This window comes from Centruroides sculpturatus, unplaced genomic scaffold, assembly GCF_000671375.1.
Source record: "Centruroides sculpturatus isolate CEXI.00-Female unplaced genomic scaffold, Cexi_2.0 scaffold193, whole genome shotgun sequence".
NCBI classification, from domain to species: Eukaryota; Metazoa; Arthropoda; class Arachnida; order Scorpiones; family Buthidae; genus Centruroides; species Centruroides sculpturatus.
Genome location: NW_019384402.1, coordinates 445,618 through 464,294, shown reverse-complemented (window position 1 = coordinate 464,294; position 18,677 = coordinate 445,618). Strand labels below are relative to the sequence as shown.

General features: G+C 26.6%; 1 protein-coding gene across 1 annotated transcript in view; it reads left to right on the top strand.

Moving 5' to 3' along the window:
- Window positions 1-12,989: 12,989 nt before the first annotated feature.
- The window catches only part of LOC111618679 (E3 ubiquitin-protein ligase LRSAM1-like), a 59,277-nt gene continuing 53,589 nt past the window's right edge, over window positions 12,990-18,677 (top strand). The window contains exons 1-2 of the mRNA XM_023360243.1: window positions 12,990-13,131; window positions 17,043-17,131. Coding sequence (XP_023216011.1) covers window positions 13,110-13,131; window positions 17,043-17,131 — 111 coding nt within the window. The 5' untranslated portion in view covers window positions 12,990-13,109. The remainder of the gene's footprint in view (window positions 13,132-17,042; window positions 17,132-18,677) is intronic.

Below are 18,677 nucleotides of genomic sequence, written 5' to 3'. Positions count from 1 at the left end.
AAACCCCAGGAATTTTTTGAGGGTTGTCTATCTCCGTCCTTCACTACCTGACCGTTCCCATTATAGATCTGGCCGAACCTATAATGGGTGTGATTAAAAAGACCCTCTTAGTGACCTCGGAGAAAATAATCGAAAATAAAAACGCCACTGATTTTAAACAAAGAAATGTCGAAAACAATGGTGAATTCATAATTATGTTCGGAAGGTAAACAAAAATTTAATTACGATTTAATTAAACATTCTATAAATTATTTTACATAGGAAACTGAAATCAAAATTTGCAGAAAATTTAATTAAAACAAATGATGAAATGGAATCTTTATATAATTTGTGTATTTTAAACGTGAAATTTTGATAAGATTAATAAATAATAAATATAGTCTACATTTTTTTTCATGTTTTAAATTTCTTGAAAAATCCGTGATCGACTCCAATCTGGACTTCTGTAATTCATCACAAATAGTTCGGACTGGAATGTTGTTTTCTATTTTACATTCACAATGATTCATTTAATTGATGATCAGGCCCATCTAAATTATTATTATAGAAAAATGTTGATAATCATAATGTATCAATGTTTCATTTTTGAAATAAAACGCTTTAGAATGAGATCTATCTAATATATTAAAACCTCTCTGTATAAAATCACGTTTGACTAGTCCAAAATTTCCAAAATTTCTTGATTTTCATTCAACAAAATTATCGTTTATTCAGTTTAATTCCATTCGTGGCTTTCATGATTTTCGTGTCCTTGATTTCTTTTCTGAATTGTCCTTTCTATACAGATACACGTGAATATTGCTATTTATATTGCACAGTCTTCATAATTAAGCCACTAGTATTGTTTGAATTGTGTTTTTATGCTGTACAAATATATTAATAAATGTTATTTATGTTCGGCGCTATTCGTAATTTTTTGTTACGCCCAGGAACAAATTAAATAAGTGAGTTAAACAAAACAAACGATTTTTAAATTTAATCAAAGTAATATATCTCGAGAAATTAAAACAATTTTTCTTACTCTAAAAAACTCCCTTTTAAAGCTCGTTATCAGCGGTTAAAGCAAAATGAAAGTTAATAAATAGCCTACTTTAAATCTGTTATTTCCTGTTATAGTTTATATATTATATACCTCAGTGACGTGCCGTCATTAGAAGCGGTGAAAGCGCCGCTTCCCTTGTATTTTATAAAAAATAAATACATATTACAGTAGAGCGTCGTTTATCCGAATCAATTGGGGAATGGGGTTGTTCGGATAGCTTATATTTCGGATAACCGATTATGTACGAAAAAAATGTATTAACCTATCCCGTGTTGAAATTTTTCTCCGTTGCGTGTCGCTTCGCGTTGAATTTTCGTCGATGTTAAGCTAACGTAAACTTTTTAAAATAATCGTGACTATTGTATCGTTAAAAATTATTTCTTTATTTTATACAAACAAAATAAATATATTGANTAATGCTCAGAGTATTTACAATTCTTGATATTTTATATTTTAAAATCATAAGATGGTCTTTTAGTTTCTACAGAAATATTTTTTTACAGACAATTTTTTGGATTTTGGATTTATTTCTAAAAACTTACTTTAAGGATAAATCCACATACAAAAACTTAAAAAAATATCATTATCACTTAGAGATTTATTATTTAAGAAACAAGTGTAATTCTAACCACAATGTAATGTTTATCATATGAAAATTACTGGTGAATTTCATGCAATGTTAAGGAAATTTTCAAATAAAAGTATTATCTTTTTTTGCAATTAGGCTATAAAAACAAAAGTATTTACTTAAAAATATAAGAATATATTTGGCATTAATCTTTTTACAAAATGTATAACCAGATTTGACTGTGTGTGTATGTAACATTAATTTAGATTAACGAGAAAAAAATAATGAGAAATAGTGCTAATTTTATTTGATTTTTAAAATGTTGTTTTTTAAATAAGTCATAAATCCAAATTGCATTGTAATTCTGAATTCAGAGTTAAAAATATGACTAATTGAAATACAAATGATAATACCTAACAGTAAAAACTCATCTTTTAAAGTAGATGATAATATGTTAAAATAAGATTTTCAGAAATATTTTAAAGATTACTTTACCAAAATTACTTTAAAAAATTTCAAAATTTTTTGTTTTCTAGGAATTTCAAAAATATACATTTTCAATAGTAACAAAGATATTCAAACTTCCAACTTCAATCTTAGTTCCTTAAAAAAATACTAAAAGTATTTATATCTGTCCCTTAAATATACCGTCTTGTATAATAACAAAGTAGGATTTGCATTCAAATACAGAAAATATTAATTATAAAAGTGATATGTTATACATATGACAGAGATTAAAAACATAAAATTAAACTTTGTTTTTTTTTCTAAATTAAAACAAAATAAAGAATAAAGGGAAGGAAGAAATTGTTTTAAACAGTTCCTTTAAAATAAACAAAGATAACAAACTTGATTCATAGCATTATTTTTAATCTTTATGAGGAATTAAAAAACTAAAATTTATTTATTTTTTATTATAATGTTGTGAATATAATTTAAAAATAAATTTTGTTGAAGTTAATAGTTATCTGTTATGTTATCACTGTATAAAAAGCTGAAAACCGAAAAAATTATTTAATTAATCATTATTGATTAAATAACATTAATCCATATAAACATCTACTGTATATAAGTGTATGTACACATGATATCACAATTTATTTTCTTAAAGAAACTTAGTCAAGTTTCTTGAAGAAAATAAATTGTGTAAAAATAAATATTTATCTTATTTATGAAAAATAGAATTAAATGAATATTGGTATTTTTCCTTTAAAAAAACTTCATTTTAGAAATATATCATGCACTGTACTTCCTTTGTGTATATATTTATCTTATAAATAAAGCAATTATACCTGATAACATACAAATATGTAAATAAAGTTTTTCAAGTAAATCCATGTTTAATATCAATGTTTTCATACATATAATATAGAGAATCTTTGGTGAACAGAACAACATTGCTTTTAAAGTTAAAAAAAATAATAATTTTTGCAGGTAAATTAGAATCACATTTTAAATTCTCAATATTTATTAGACACATCTATACAGTGTGTGCAATCTTTGTAATTAATTAAAATTTAATTCAAAAATGTAAGTTATCTTCATTTTGAAATTTTTCTAAATTTCTAAACTTGAATAATTTTAAAATAATTTAATATACTTTCTTAAAACATTTTTATAAGATTCTTAAAAATGTTTACACCATTTGCACTCTTGAAAATACTTTTGTTTGGATTACATAAAAATACTTGTAAATTTTAACTTCATTTTTTTAAAGATGTTTATCATCAAATATTACTTACAATAAGATTTCCTTAATACTTTTAGAAAAATGCATTAAAAAAATTCTTTATTCTGATAAAGGACATTCATTTTCTTTCCTTGTTATGAGGATTAAACTAAACTAACTATACCAATCGAACAATCATTAATTTTCTTATATTTATGTATATTTTTATTCATCTTCAATGTTGTTTTTAATGGCAACAGTTTGACAATTTCTTGTAAAATACATATAATTATCTGTTTAGATATTTTATATAGAATTTTTCAAAAACATCATGAAAAATCTCGCTATATTGATGAACTATTTGACTTTGAAGATTATATATATATATATACATACACACACAACACACACAGAATAATGCATATGTTTCTCAAAGCTCATTAAAGGGGATATGTTTAAATTATTATGTATGCTATATCTATTGTATGAAAATATAAATATTAATCTTGACTGATGATAAACTTTGCAAAAAAATGTTGGTTTTATGAAACTGAAAAACAGGAAAGACAATTTTTGACAATTTGGTAATATAATTAACCTTAATTTATAAAACTAACCATAAATAAATTCAATAGTTTCATAGCATAAAAATAGATATACTATAACTATCCAATTAGAAATCAAATAAATTAATAGTCCATTTGTTCATAAAAGAATATCAACAATGATAATCAAAAATTTCTTAAATAAAAAGTTTTTGTAAAAAAGTTTATTTAATAACTTAAAGTTCCATTCACTCATTTTTTTATTCTTATACATTGTGTAACAATTATTAATTAAAAGCCAGAAACACAGACCCAAACTTTTCCAAACCTATCCTAGTTAAAAATTCTGTTTTAATGCAATTACCAGAATACAAAACAGCTTTATGTTCAGAAGTCTCTCTCTCTCTCTTTTTTTTTTTTTTATTATTATTATTAAAAAATGTTCTTGAGCTTTTAATCCTCCACTTTCAATTCATTTTAAATGTGAAAGTGACTAAATTGAATTTAGAATTTAAATGATTCTGAATATACTATTGTTTTAAATAAAAAAAAAATTACAAAGTAAATGCATAATTTATAAATGTTTTCCTCTTCTATAAATATATCTAATAATTCTATGAATCAGCAACATAAGTAAAATAGAACAATGGATAAGTATACAAAATCATAGAAAGTTTAAGCTTTAAGATAATACATATGTAAGTAATTTGTAGAACTGTGAAAAAATTTAGATATGTTTTATGAAAATTTTAGAAATAAGTATGTCCACAAAAATTCAAAAGAAAATAATCTAGTAAAAAGTTTTTATTTAATATGTATTTATACCTACTTCAAATATGTTTACAAAAAGTGAAAGATTATCAACAATCATTGATAATTCAAAATAATTAAATATATATTTTTTTAACTTTACCTTTAATGATTTTAAAGTTATGATCTCTCATGTTTTGTTCAAATCATTATAACTAAAGTAATTAATTTAAAAAATTATTATAGAATTATGTGTATGTGAAAGAAATGCAAGTTTATTACATGTAAATATTTTTGAATGAAGCAAAGAGAGTTAAGAAATATATCGATTAAAAACTTTACTCCTAAATGAAGTAATTTATGCAGTGCATTTTCAATATATATTTTTAAGAGTTTGAAATAATATATACAAAACTTTGAACACATAATATATAAAAACACAATAATATAAACATAAAATTACTAAGAATCATTATAAAATTCACAATTAGAATATAAAAAGAAATTCTATAATATTTTAAATTTTACAAAGATCACTTATGGAACTTTATCAAATAATAATTTCTATAATCAAAGATGTACATAATAATTTCAATAAAACAGAAAAACAGATCCTTTAATTACTTATAAGTTGTTTCCTAATTCTCTAAAACAGGTAACTGTCTTAACAAATAATTTAAGATCAATACCTTGAAATAACAATAAATGTTTTGAAAGATAATTTGTAACAGTGAATTGTTCTAACTTTTCATATCAAGTACCTTTAATTATATATAGCCTTTATATATAATTTAGTTAAAAAAATCAAAAATACAATAAAACATATTAAAACCTTTTATATAGGAAAGTGTTGCTATCGTTTAATTATTTAATTCAAGGATTATCATCGTTTATCTGAATTGAGAAACTGGTTCTAAGAAATTGGAAACATGAATAAACCAAATTTTTGTGAAATCTCACCAATTAAGTCTGTAAACTTATTTAATTACGGCTTGAATTTTTAAAATTTAATCAACCAAAATATATAATTTTTTTTTATTTATTAATGCTAACTTGTTACGTACGCTCTTGAAAACAGCTAACATTTAATATGAAATAATAATAAAACCAAGTTTTTTTCTAAACTGTAATATAAATTTGATATCGCGTAATTGACTTATTATTTATCATCATCCACATATAGTTTTGTAAAGTATACCCTACGATTTCAAATCAACCTATAAAATAAGCTTTAATATAATAAAACATAACACAAATAAGAAAAACTTATTTAATATTTACAAATTGATAATCATAAAATTATCTAATTTTGAGCATTAAAACATGGCTTACATTTTAAATAATTAATTACTTTTAAAAGGAAATTCAAGCAGCTCATAACAATCTCATGTTTCATATTTTATTTTCAATGATTTTTTTTTCTTTTTTTTTCCTTTGGTTCATCTTAAACACTTTTTATTATTTGTATATAATTATTTTCTCAATAATATAATATAGTTTGTCACATTTATAATGAATAAAACATAAAAATCATCAGAAAAGATGAATTAAACTAGAAGTTTTTGAAAGAAATTTTTCTGTAATGGTAACTTTTAATGTTTTAATTTCACATATGAATTGTTTTTTAAATAAATATGATATTTGTCGACTGAACTGGACGGAGTATTTAACAATTAAGATGTAGGAGAGAATGAAAATAATTAACACATAATTATATAAAGAGGATACACACCATTATGTTCAGTAAATATATTTCCTGATCCAGTTGATGATATTCTCGAATCTTTTGTTCCTTTATATTTATGATGTTTATTTGTTTTATTCGCATTATGTCCACTACCAACAGATGATGTACTGCGGTTTTCTTTACCTTGTTGTGCACCCATTGCCTGGTGCCTCGAAACACTTAACCAGGCACGAATACTGCTATAAACCAAAATGTAAATAACACATTACGCTGGTTACGTATCCATTGAATCGTATTTGGTTCTGATAAGAGGTACACTACCGTACTACTTGTCCTCATTCAAACCTCCTTAGTGTCTTATCCGCCATCTTGTTTCTTCCGGAAGCTAACAGTAATCTCGAACCGGATGAGTCACTCTGTTAGATCATTCCAGGAAGAATAATGTGATTGTGAACCGCTTCAATGTCATTAACATCGAAAATTTTTTTTCGTTTTTTTTAATTAAATTTTTACTAAATCTTCGGTGTATTATCTAATTATTATTTTTTTTAAATTATTTTTTATGTAATTAAAAATATTTTGCCATAATTAAATAAATTTTATAAATTTTAAATAAACAGATTAAAAAATAAAAATAATAATTTAAAAAAAAAGCATTCCTAGCGCTAGAAATGGCGAGGATTTTAATTCTGTATAATAAAATATGTTACAAGTTTAATGCATTTAAAAAGTTGCATAATTTACTTAATTTTTTTTTATTTTTTTGTTCTTGGTTCATTAAATAGCTTTGTATTGTTCCTTTGCTGACGTAAATAAGAAAGACATTTTTCTTTTTCCCCCACTTATCAAACGAGTTTTGCGATATTATCTCCATTTTAATTATTGTCAAATAAATCGNAAAATATAAAAACAATAAAAAATTATACTTCAGAACTTAATTTAGTATCAAAAACGTAAAATATTTGAGTAGCCCAAGACATAGCCAAAGATTGCAGCACCACAGCACTAGCGAAAATTTAAATTTGCCAACTGGAATTCTTTCGGATAACCGACTTTCGGATAAACGACGCTCTACCGTAATTTTAATTATATGAAAATAATCGCACAATTATAATCGCATTATGTATCTTATTACAAATTTCTATACTACACGTGAAAAAAAAGATTGCTATTGTATATTCGAATATTAGTGGCGGAGTGGAATCTCTGTATCGTCAGATTCCAAAAAGCCAGATTTGCGCATGCGCTTTACAGAGCACAAACCTCACCCGGTTCAGTCGGTGGAAGACTACGACCTTGGGTTGATGCTACACATATAACGCTTCCAATTCTATCAAGGACCGGTTCCGGGTCGTTAGCCGCCCGGCCGCTAGACATTTGGCCGATTACGTGAATAACGAGTAGATTTATAACTTAACCCAACCCATAAGAATTTACCGGTACGTTTTACGATAGTTCCGTACAGTTGACGGGAGTTAAAAATATCCATTAAGATATTTGATATATTTATTCCGCTCTCCGATTTTATATTACTCACGGATTTCGATGTTAAACCAGTGATATTACGATTTCGTACATCCCATCTTTAAGGGAATGTAGAAAAAAACGTGTACAATTCTCGTATAATGTTAAAAAATTAATTGTTACTTTGACAGCATTATTTACAACTAAATTTAATGAATGAGAGAGATGCACCAGGTACAGAAAAAGCTGTAGAATTTATTTTCCTTAAATTTACGATTTATGTATCCGTTTGTCATACAAATTTGTCTTTCCACTTTTTCCCGAGACTACAAATATTCGAGTACAAAGTAACCGGTTTCGACTTATTTCTACTTAAGAAGTAGTTAAATAATTAAGAGATTAGGGAATTGGGAATATAAATAAAACCCTGCTATAAGAGCCGAAATTTTACTTAAACAGAAGCTTAACTGAACCAATCTCTAGCCGAGTACAGTGGGACTGATTTCTTCGTAATATTAGACGTAATAAAGACAGAAATTTTTCCGGTTCAACGAGAGTGACCGAAAAGTTGTAAATTTTGGAAATTTCCGTGGAAAACACCTGGTCCTAAAACGAATTAGTTAAAAAACAAATGACTATTAAATTTAACATTTTTAGATTTTTACAGCTATAGTGAGAAGCGTTTAAAATCTACAACAGCCCCGTTGATTAGTGATGCGACAAAAGAGGCATTTGACATTAACCGGTATGGGCACCCTGGGGATATGGCAGCCCGCGTGCATGCACGCACCGCACACCTAGCAGGACCGTCACTGATTCCACTCGTAGGGAGCTATTTGACTAAGTGGTTAAGATTTTAAAAAGTAAAGAAGATTTTATGTTATTTTTATGTACGTTTCTTTACAAAGCTATATTTAATTGTAATTTTCTTTAAAAGTATATTCGTACAATTGAAGAATATTTTGTATCAGGTATGTATATCCACCACACATTTTATTTCACCGAGTAAGTTTTCATAATTTTATTATTAATTTTAGCTCTTATAGCTAGCGATTTAGAATGTAATTGCGTTATTGAAAATTCATTTTTAAAAAAGTTTTGGCTCGAGATCATATAATGAAAAAGAAAACATTATTAAAAGAGAAAGACCAATGCCCAAGTTAAATATAAACGCTTCAATAAAAAATTTGTTGGACATTTTCACGATAAAATGGCTCTGTAAATGCATAAAAATGCAAAAATTGTTTCGTTGGCTTGCCTACTATTTTCAAGTGAAATTAGTTTGTGGAATAAGAATGGCTTTGACAATTTAGCTGGCAAAAGACACGAAAAATCGTCGATTCTTTCGTATTTGAAGCAATTTGGAAATCGAAGCGGAATAGAATTTAACATTAGTAAATAATATAAAATAAATATTGAAAATTATAACGGGATAGTTACGGCTAATAAATATATTTAAATTAATAGATGTTATATGTTTTTACCAAAGCGAGAATCGGCATTTAGAGGGCATCTATTGAATCTAATAATAGAGTTAATTATATTGAATTTCATTAATAACTATTTGTTAATAACGTCAGATAAATAATATATTAAAAATACATTTAAAAAATTAACTGATCGCCCCTGGAAGTCGGCTTCTTACAGAAACACAGCTTCCCTATCATCAAATGTCACGGCACACCACTGATATACGTATATACATTAATACTGTATCATGTATGAAATTCGTATGAATCTTAATTAATCAGAGTAATTCGACTTCATTCGTCGTCTCGTTTCCTCTATTTTCACAGATGTTTTGTGTTACGGCAGTCAACAGAATAGTACAAATTTTTATAAATTAATTTCTCTATCGAGCATTAAAAATTGTCGAAAAGATTAAAATCTTTATATATAATAAATAGAGATTTTATTATAATATTCAAGGAATTAAAACAATCATTTCTGCATTCAAAACTTACAGTTCAGATTAGAATAGGAATATTTCATAATTAATGCAAGTTCTGTTTTTACAACGATCGTTAATTTTTCTTGCAGAATGGAGAATTTCAAAGAATTTGAAAAAGTGGCACACTTCGAGCCATGCCCAGGATAGCGCCTCGTCTTCGCCTCGTGTAGTACGTGTGCTTCCGAAAGATGCGGAGAAGGAGTCGCATACACCCGACGTCCAACGGGTGGTGGTAGTAACTCCGGACGACAGTGCCTCGTCTCTCGTCCGTTATCTGAAGCGGCGATACCCCGAAGTTCCGGAAAGGACGGTGGAGACACGGTTATGTGAGACGAACTCGGCACAAAAGAGTCCGAAGAAGTGGTGGAAGAATCCGTCGAGCGTAAAAGGCCTTGGTGGAAAAGGTTGTTTTGCTGCTGGAAAACATAAAACCTTTTTCTGACGAGGCTGTCTTGCACAAATTTCGACTTTCCACCGAATATGACACAGCCACTCGGAAGTGACCTTATACTGGAATACGACACTTTTAATCGGAATTGACCTTTCACCCGGCTACGACTGAATCAACTGGACTTGACTTTTCATTCCAATTTGTGGACGGATACTTCGACGACATTCGAGATTGATTCTTTCGCTTCGTTTAACCAAACACACCTTGCATTCGATATGTGTTCAGACGAGAATTATAATTACTTCAACAATTAAAATTGTACATAGAATTTTCACGATTGTATATAAATTTTTATATTTAATAANATGCTGATCCTACACTTTCTGCCCGACAGAGCAAGATACAACTATACATCGGTTGGATAACTGCTATCAATTTGAACCCGTCCGGAAAAAAATTCTAAACAATAACAGTATCATTCATCACAAAATCTTTAAGATAAGCGATTGTCTTAAATTTACGCCCATCGAGATTTGTATACAAAGTATGATCACCTTTTTCACCGTTTACAAGCAGACCTATAAATACTGAGGAAAATATTACTACCGCCATCTCTCACCACCACGGGGCGCAATAGTCTGTGTAACTGAAGCCCAACGACAATGATAAGACAAGACAATGATTAGAAGTGCGAAATAATCTAATAATCTTAATCTTTGTTGTTTTTTGCCCGGGCAACGTCGGGCTCATCTGCTGGTATTTAATAAAACTTATTAAATTTCATAATAACTGTTTAAAGATTCTATATTGACGTTGCGCATTTTTAGATTAATTTATAATTAATAATGTTTCTGGCAGTTATGACGGATGACGAAAAAAGAAAAAAATGTACACGATTCGTTTAAAGATTCTATATTGACGTTGCGCATTTTTAGATTAATTTATAATTAATAATGTTTCTAACAGTTATGACGGATGACGAAAAAAGAAAAAAATGTACACGATTCACAATGAAACAAAAATATTCAAATTTAATGAGCGAAATATAATTTTAAAAACTTGGAAATTTCTAGTTATTTGCTCTATCTAACTGGCACCCCGAGTTTGAATTGCCACTGTTTATGGAGTTTTGTAAAGTGCAACTATGTGGCACAAAATCTTCAAAACTGCTTAAATGTGCCAAAATGACGTATAAGATATATTTGCAATCATCATATGAAATTAAAGAAGTAATTTTCTCAGTTTTTTAGCCGAGATATATTAAGTCCAACCTAGATGTTTACAAAGTACCAGAGCGCAACGCCGGTTTGCCCTGGCACGACTACAGCGTTGGTTGTAAGTACAGGGAAGACAATTCTAGTTTCCCTTTAACTACTCATTTGATCGAGAGTCTATAATATAATTAAAGTGTAGTGAGCAAACTTTCTTGAAAGCGACTCAAATTGATAAACTGCTGAAACACATTTTACAAAATAATGACTTGACCTATTTGAACATAATTTTGCACATTAATAGAAGTAATAAAATGGCATGTTATGATGGAAGCGATATTGTAAAATTCGACCTAAAGCGGGAGATATTAGGATCATCCCATGTTACGTAAATGGGAAAATTTGCATTGTAAAAACGCAAACAAACGAGAGCGAGCTACTCACATTCGAAAACGTTTGCCGTTTTCAAATGTAAGTAGCGCGGTATAAAGAAATTTGCAAAGCTCTTGACAATTTTTTTAAAACGATCTTTTCCTCCCATTTTTCTCGATAAATTGATCATATATACCTTAACATACCTATATATTGTACGTTAGCGTATCGTACCTTCACAAAGTTTTAAAGTTTTATAGCAAAAATAAGAATTTACTGTTTAAAAAGTGTGACAAGTCGCTTTAATGTAGAGCCTTCTCTCATTATCCAGCATGAGTTCGCAAGCCGTCGCGCACTTCAGTCAGAGATGAAGTTCCCTTAGTATTAATGTTACTGTAAGTATACATATTATTGTAAGTATTGTAAGTATAATAATCAGATATACCTTCATTCAAAATTTTTCATAATTCTATGAACAAATTAACAATAAGAATTTTAGTATTTGTTTTTTAAAACTCTTTATCAGGTCTTTTTAAAGGAAGTATATTGTGTATATTGTGGGTTCGGCCAGGCCCACAATGGGACGGCCGGTAGTGAGGAACGAGACTCGATCTATCCGGAAAGACCATCATTCAAAAAATGCTTGGAATTTTTCGACTCATTCAGATTTGATCTTGGGTCATGAAACAATGGGCTATCAGGTAATTTAAAATCCATATTAGACAAATTTTGAGCTTTCAGAATTTAAAAGAAATTTTGTCATAAAGGTTATTAAAAACAAAATAAAATATAATTTGTTATGTTTGGATCATATTAATGTACAAACAATTCTTTAAAATGTTATTATAAAAGACAAGTTTACAATCTTTACACATAAAGGTATTTACACAAACTGTTATATTTTAACAATAATAAAGTAAATATAGTAATAATAAAGCAACAATAATACATAATGTAATGACATTTTGAACATTTTTCACTTAAAAAACTACAAGTGCGAATGAATTCAATCCGAACGTATCACGAATTCGGACTCTCTTGAATAAAGACTGTTTCCATATTGCCATTTAGTTAACTTTATAAACATCTTATTCTTAAATATTTTTTTTTATAATTAATCATTGTATTTACGGAAAAATTAATTTTGATTATTTGTAATCACTTCCACCATGAGTATTTAGCATTTAGTTGTATTTATACAGTAAAAAAAATTAGAAAATTTAGTTTTGAATAATATAAAATAAATAATAATTTAAATAATATGTTAATAATAATTAATTTAAAATTGTATTTATAAAATATAAAATATATTTTTAATTAATGACGAATTTATTTAATAAGAATTTTCCAGAGGGCTCTTTAGTTGATGTCATTTTCAATATGAGAAATGTGATCGATTTCAGATGCCTGAGATTTAATGGACTTTTTTGCTATGTTTATTAAAATTAAATTGTAATGAATGGGTGTTATTATGAGTTCTAGTAAGTTAATTTCATATAACAATTTTTAAAAATAAAAAAAATGTCATTAATAAATGAAGACTTAAAAAGTTATGAAATTAAAAGTAAATAAATTTTAAATCGGCAATGTGATGACGAAAACAATATTAAATTAAGCTTAAACTTCAAGCAATTTAATTAACAGTTATTACAAGATATGAGTTTTGTAATAAAAGTTATTACAAAAGATAGTTAAATAAACACAATAAATAATTGTAATGGTGATTTAACTATAGTTAAAAAAAATGATTATGTGTTATATAATTCAAAAATATACTAAAATTGTAGAGCGAGAACATAACAACATTGGTATCTTTTGATAGTCTATGCCACAATGTACAGTACATTTGAATTTACATAAATTATTTGATTTGATCTTATTATCTGACAATACAACTCAAAATTGGTTAGATTTTAATCTGTATGTTTTTGGATTTGCTAATTCTGATAATTTATTTGTTTCTCAAACAAATAAGTGTCGCAAATTACAACACTTGGCATTTTACCATATTTATTCAGTTGAAAATGTCCAGTCCCTACAGTAACCACCGGGCGGTGGACCGCAAGTCTGATTGAGAAACAAAAATTATACAACGCTGTTTCAAATTATAAGAAATTCTGATAATATTAAACAACTGATAACAATAACAGATTCTACTGAATTTTTGTCTTCTATGAAAATATGCAACAATCTTCTGATTGTGATGTGAAATATTATTGGTCTTTGCAATTTCTTGGTAAATGCATTTCAACTGTGTTATCTGCAGAGGTCAATAATAATGATGAAGTAAGTCTTCAAAAGGAACCTTCCCATATTATTTCTACTAAGAAATTCTAAGGATCATATTGAGGAACTTCATCTCTCGCGAGTTTACTCCATCCTGGTCATCGTACTGGCCTTGGATGGCAAATGGAATACGTTGGTGCCACAACATGTCTGTTCAAACAACATTTAAAAGAACATAACCTAAAAAAAAAGGGGGACATTACACAACTGTATTAGTCAGTCTGGCCACGGAATACCAAATCAAAACACACAGATGGAGCCTGATGTTTGCATGCAATCAGAGTGCAAACATCTTTCATACACCTTGAGAAGCTAGAGATATATAGGGCTTGTAAGAAAAATATGACCATAAATTACAAGGATAGCAACATCCTTAAGCATGTAGATCTGTATTTGAAGTCCAGCAATAAATACTACACATAACATCAACAACTAGTCAGATGATATTTCTTCCTTTAAATTACAATGTACAATTCATCTGTTTTTTTATCTGTACATGTTTTAACCTGATGATTACAGCTAAAGTTACTGAAAATGTTTGTTTTTCTCATCAGATAATTTTTCATTTTATGCTGGCATTTTGGTTATTTTTTTCTTATACTTGTAATATTTGTTTAGGCAATTTATTGCAAAAGTCTGCATTTGCATAAGTCTGCCAGCTTTTTAATGGATTGATACAAACTAGAGTGGAACAAAAGTGAGCATGTTGCTTAGTAAAGTGGTTTTAATACAACTGAATAAGCAAACTAATGACATAACATTTTCAAATGAAATGACTATGTTGTTAGTTTGCTTATTCAGTTGTATCAAAGCTGCTTTACTAGGCAGTACATCCAATAAATATGAGTGAGATCTTGTTGCTTCCTTGATTATGATTGATCTGTCGGAGTATCTGACATTGAGAAGAAAACATCAACATTGACATTTTCTGCTCAATTCATAGATACAAGTGATGTTCAAAACTAAATGAATTTTATTCATATTTTTAAAAATAACTTTTTAACAAATGAAAAGTGCAGACTGATTTATCAGCAAAATGATTTATTAATTTTGTTAGGAGAATCCTGTTGAGAAGGAAAAAAATTCATTTTCAGTAATAAAAACAAAAACCACACATGTTCATTTTCAATATATGTTGATTTAATAGATGTAAGTTAATATGATGTAATTGACATATTATTTTGCTCTTTCTGTCTTGTAGGCACTAAGAGAACTTTTTTTTGAGCCTATCAATGGTTTGGCTATTATTATTTTGTGTATTTTTTTAATGTGCAGAATACATTGGTGTGAAAAAAATAATGTAATGCTCTCACATAATCTTTTAAGTAAATATAATTTTTTATAGTTAAAACAGTCATTAGTGCAGTGAACTATTAAATTATTTGAATTTACCATTGGTTGTGTCTTGTCAGACGTTTTGGCTGGATCTAAATATTTGTAAATAGTTTTTTCATGTATAAATTAGTTTGTATTCAATGCTATCACTTCTATTGTGCTTTCTGCTTTTTTTATTATTATTTGTAAAATATAAAGTCTTGAATAAAAGTTCTGTTTATTTTTATTTTTCAATTATTCTCTTAGCTTTTTCCTGTCTGAAAAGATTCAAGTCCAAAATATGAATCAAACAATAATTTAATGATTCATTATGATTCATTAAATTGATTCATTATACTGGCTACACCAAGATCATTCATTTTATTATTTTTAATAAATTGATGGGTCAAGTAGTATTAATAAGCCCTAAAATATAAATTTTAATGGTCTTTAAGTAGGAATATGTTAAATAAAGGTCAAATAATAGTTTATAGAAGATGGATAGTGTCATAAAAGTTTACAAAACACAATACTATATTGATTTAATAAATATTATTAAAATATTATTATTAATAAATTAAATGACTGCCTAGTTCAGATAGCTAACATTTTTAATAAAAACATATTAAAGAAGCAGGATAATGTGTTACATAAATGTCAAACATTTTAATTAGATTTCGTTTGATTTTTTTGAACATCCTTTTTATTAAATAGCGATAACATTCACTCTAATAATTAAATAATTTTTTTATACAGTTAGATGATATGATTATAAACTTGTTTTATTGCATCACTTGATGAAATGATGCAATAAAATTCATTTACATTTTAAATTTTTTCATATTTTATGCAAGATTTATATTAAAGTTAAATAAGTATAAATTTTGTCAGAAATAATTTAGGTTCTTATTAGCACAAAGTAATTAAAGTTAATTATAAAATATTCCACAGTTAAAAATTTTTTATTAGTGACAAATATATAAACAGTTTTTCAATTTTTAGAATTAGCAGTTATATTTATCTTTAGAAAAAACTGAAAAATTAGATTGAAACTTCTTACCAATTGACTTTACTGTAAACATATTTCAATATTAGCTATTGATTATATAATTTTTGTCTTTTAATTAAGTTCCCTTTCAAATATTTTTATATACAGTAACAGTACAAAGTAAGTTGAATGGTATAAGGTGAAAAAATGTAAACTGAGAAATGTTTGCATTATGTTATGATTTATATAATCTTAATGAATATGTATGTTTAACTGTCTATTAATAAATAAATAATAATTTCATTTATCATAGATAAATGTAAAAAAGTTATCAAAATTGTGTGTATTGATTTTAATCTTAAACTATATTATTCAGAAAAATTTATTATTTGTTTTATGGAATTCTTTTAATTCTCATGAAAATTCATATTGATTTTAAATATATTTGTAAGTTGACTTAAACAATTTTGAGTTTCTTTTTTTATTTATTATCTTTAATACAAATATTTTGATAGATTTTCTAATAAAATAGATGTTTACATTAAAGTTTAATATTAGAAATATTTAAAATTTTTCAATTAATTAAATTAATTAATGTCAAGTTTTAATGTCTTTTTAACTAAGAATTTAAACAGATTGTTTATAATTATTTTAATAAATTAACAAAGTAGTTTTGAAATAAGTGTAAAAGTAATTAATTAATATGTATATGTATATAAAATTGTAACTACAAATTAATTTTTTATCAATCTGAGTAAGTTTTCTAAAGTAAGTGTAAACATTTTTAACAGTTTTGTTTTTCAGATACAAATACTACTGTAGAAATGCCTTTCTTTCGGTCACATTCAAGTAGTAGTAATGATAGAAGTAAATTGGAGCATAAAATGTGCATTGTAAGTGTTATTAATTTTTTAACTTTATTAATGACAGTTATATTATATTGATAACTGAAATAAGAAAAGTTCTTCCATACTTACAACTTGTTCTAATGAATATTTGAAGCAACAGATTTAAAATGATTTAAAAAGTAATTTTGTTATTTATCTTACAAATGATTTTATTTTTAAATAATTTTAAATTCTGTTTTGAATATTCATTATAACAAGGTGAAAGTAAAATTGAGGAAGGCTCAAAAGAAGCTGAAAACGTTTTTTTGATAAATAAAATATTTGCTAACCTTAACAAGCAGTGTGGAAGGACTTTTTTTATTATAGATTTATGGATTTCAAAGATAACCAAAATTGTTAATTATTCCAAAATAAATGATAAATGGAGAAAGCATGGATATATCAAAATTGCAAATGAAGTTTTCATTTGAAAACATTTTAAACTTACTTTGACAAGGACTGGTTGTAAAGGGAATGAAATTTTGACAGTATTCATAAAGTAATTCGTACGTTTGTAAGTAATTATTGAATTTCTCATAGACTGTTGTTTATGGTAAGTTTATAATTCAACTTTAACATAGTGTTTCACAATTGCTAGTCATTGCTGGAACTGATGAATGCAGCAATAGAGTGACAAGGTGTTAGAGTAAGTTTTGTTTACTGCAGCAATAGATTTGTATTCAAACTTTGGTCATTGTCTAACTTGATGGAGTGTGGTGCTATCCAGAGAGATGGAAAAAATGCAGTTGAATAAACATTTATTATAGAATTTTCTATCTTTCATTCATATTGAAAATATTTAAATATCTTTGATGTAAGATTCAATTCTAAAGACAGTGATATCAGTTGAATAATTGGGAAAAGATTATGTATGAGTAATGGTAAAGATCAATCTTTTTTTAGTACTAAAGAACAAAACAACTGTTTTATTTATATATTTTTTTAAATTAGTTGATAGTTTAATAGTTGATGTTTATCAAAAATTGTGGAAAAATCTACAAAATAGATTTATCAAAACTGAGAGTGCTGGAATGGTATAGCATTAAGAATTATTTTATTTATAGTTTGCCATCTGGAGGAATAGTAGCAGCATGTATTTAATGTAACTTTGTAAATTCCATTGTAGTACCATTTTACAGAGTTGCAGAATATTTTCAGAACCAAAAATTCCCCTGAACATATGCAAAATTTCCTCAAAAATTATTGCACACTAGTATACCAATAAAGAACAATTTATGAATGAACTAATAATTATTATTACACAATTTAAAAAATTCAAATTAAATCAAAACTAATTAATTAAATAGGCCTACCATATAATTTGTTTCCCAATACTAAATATAAATTAACAAAAATTTTTTACTTAAAAGAACACTAATTAAAGCACATATTATCATCATAGGATAGGATCTAGATTATTCTATATTATGCCTCACTTGACTATCTCAGATTTTGCTCAAATTTAGTGTATACTTTCTAAACTAATCAAACTACAAAATCACAAAAGTTTAGGTTTCAATATGCAATATTTTAGCTGTAAGAGTCTCCTAAG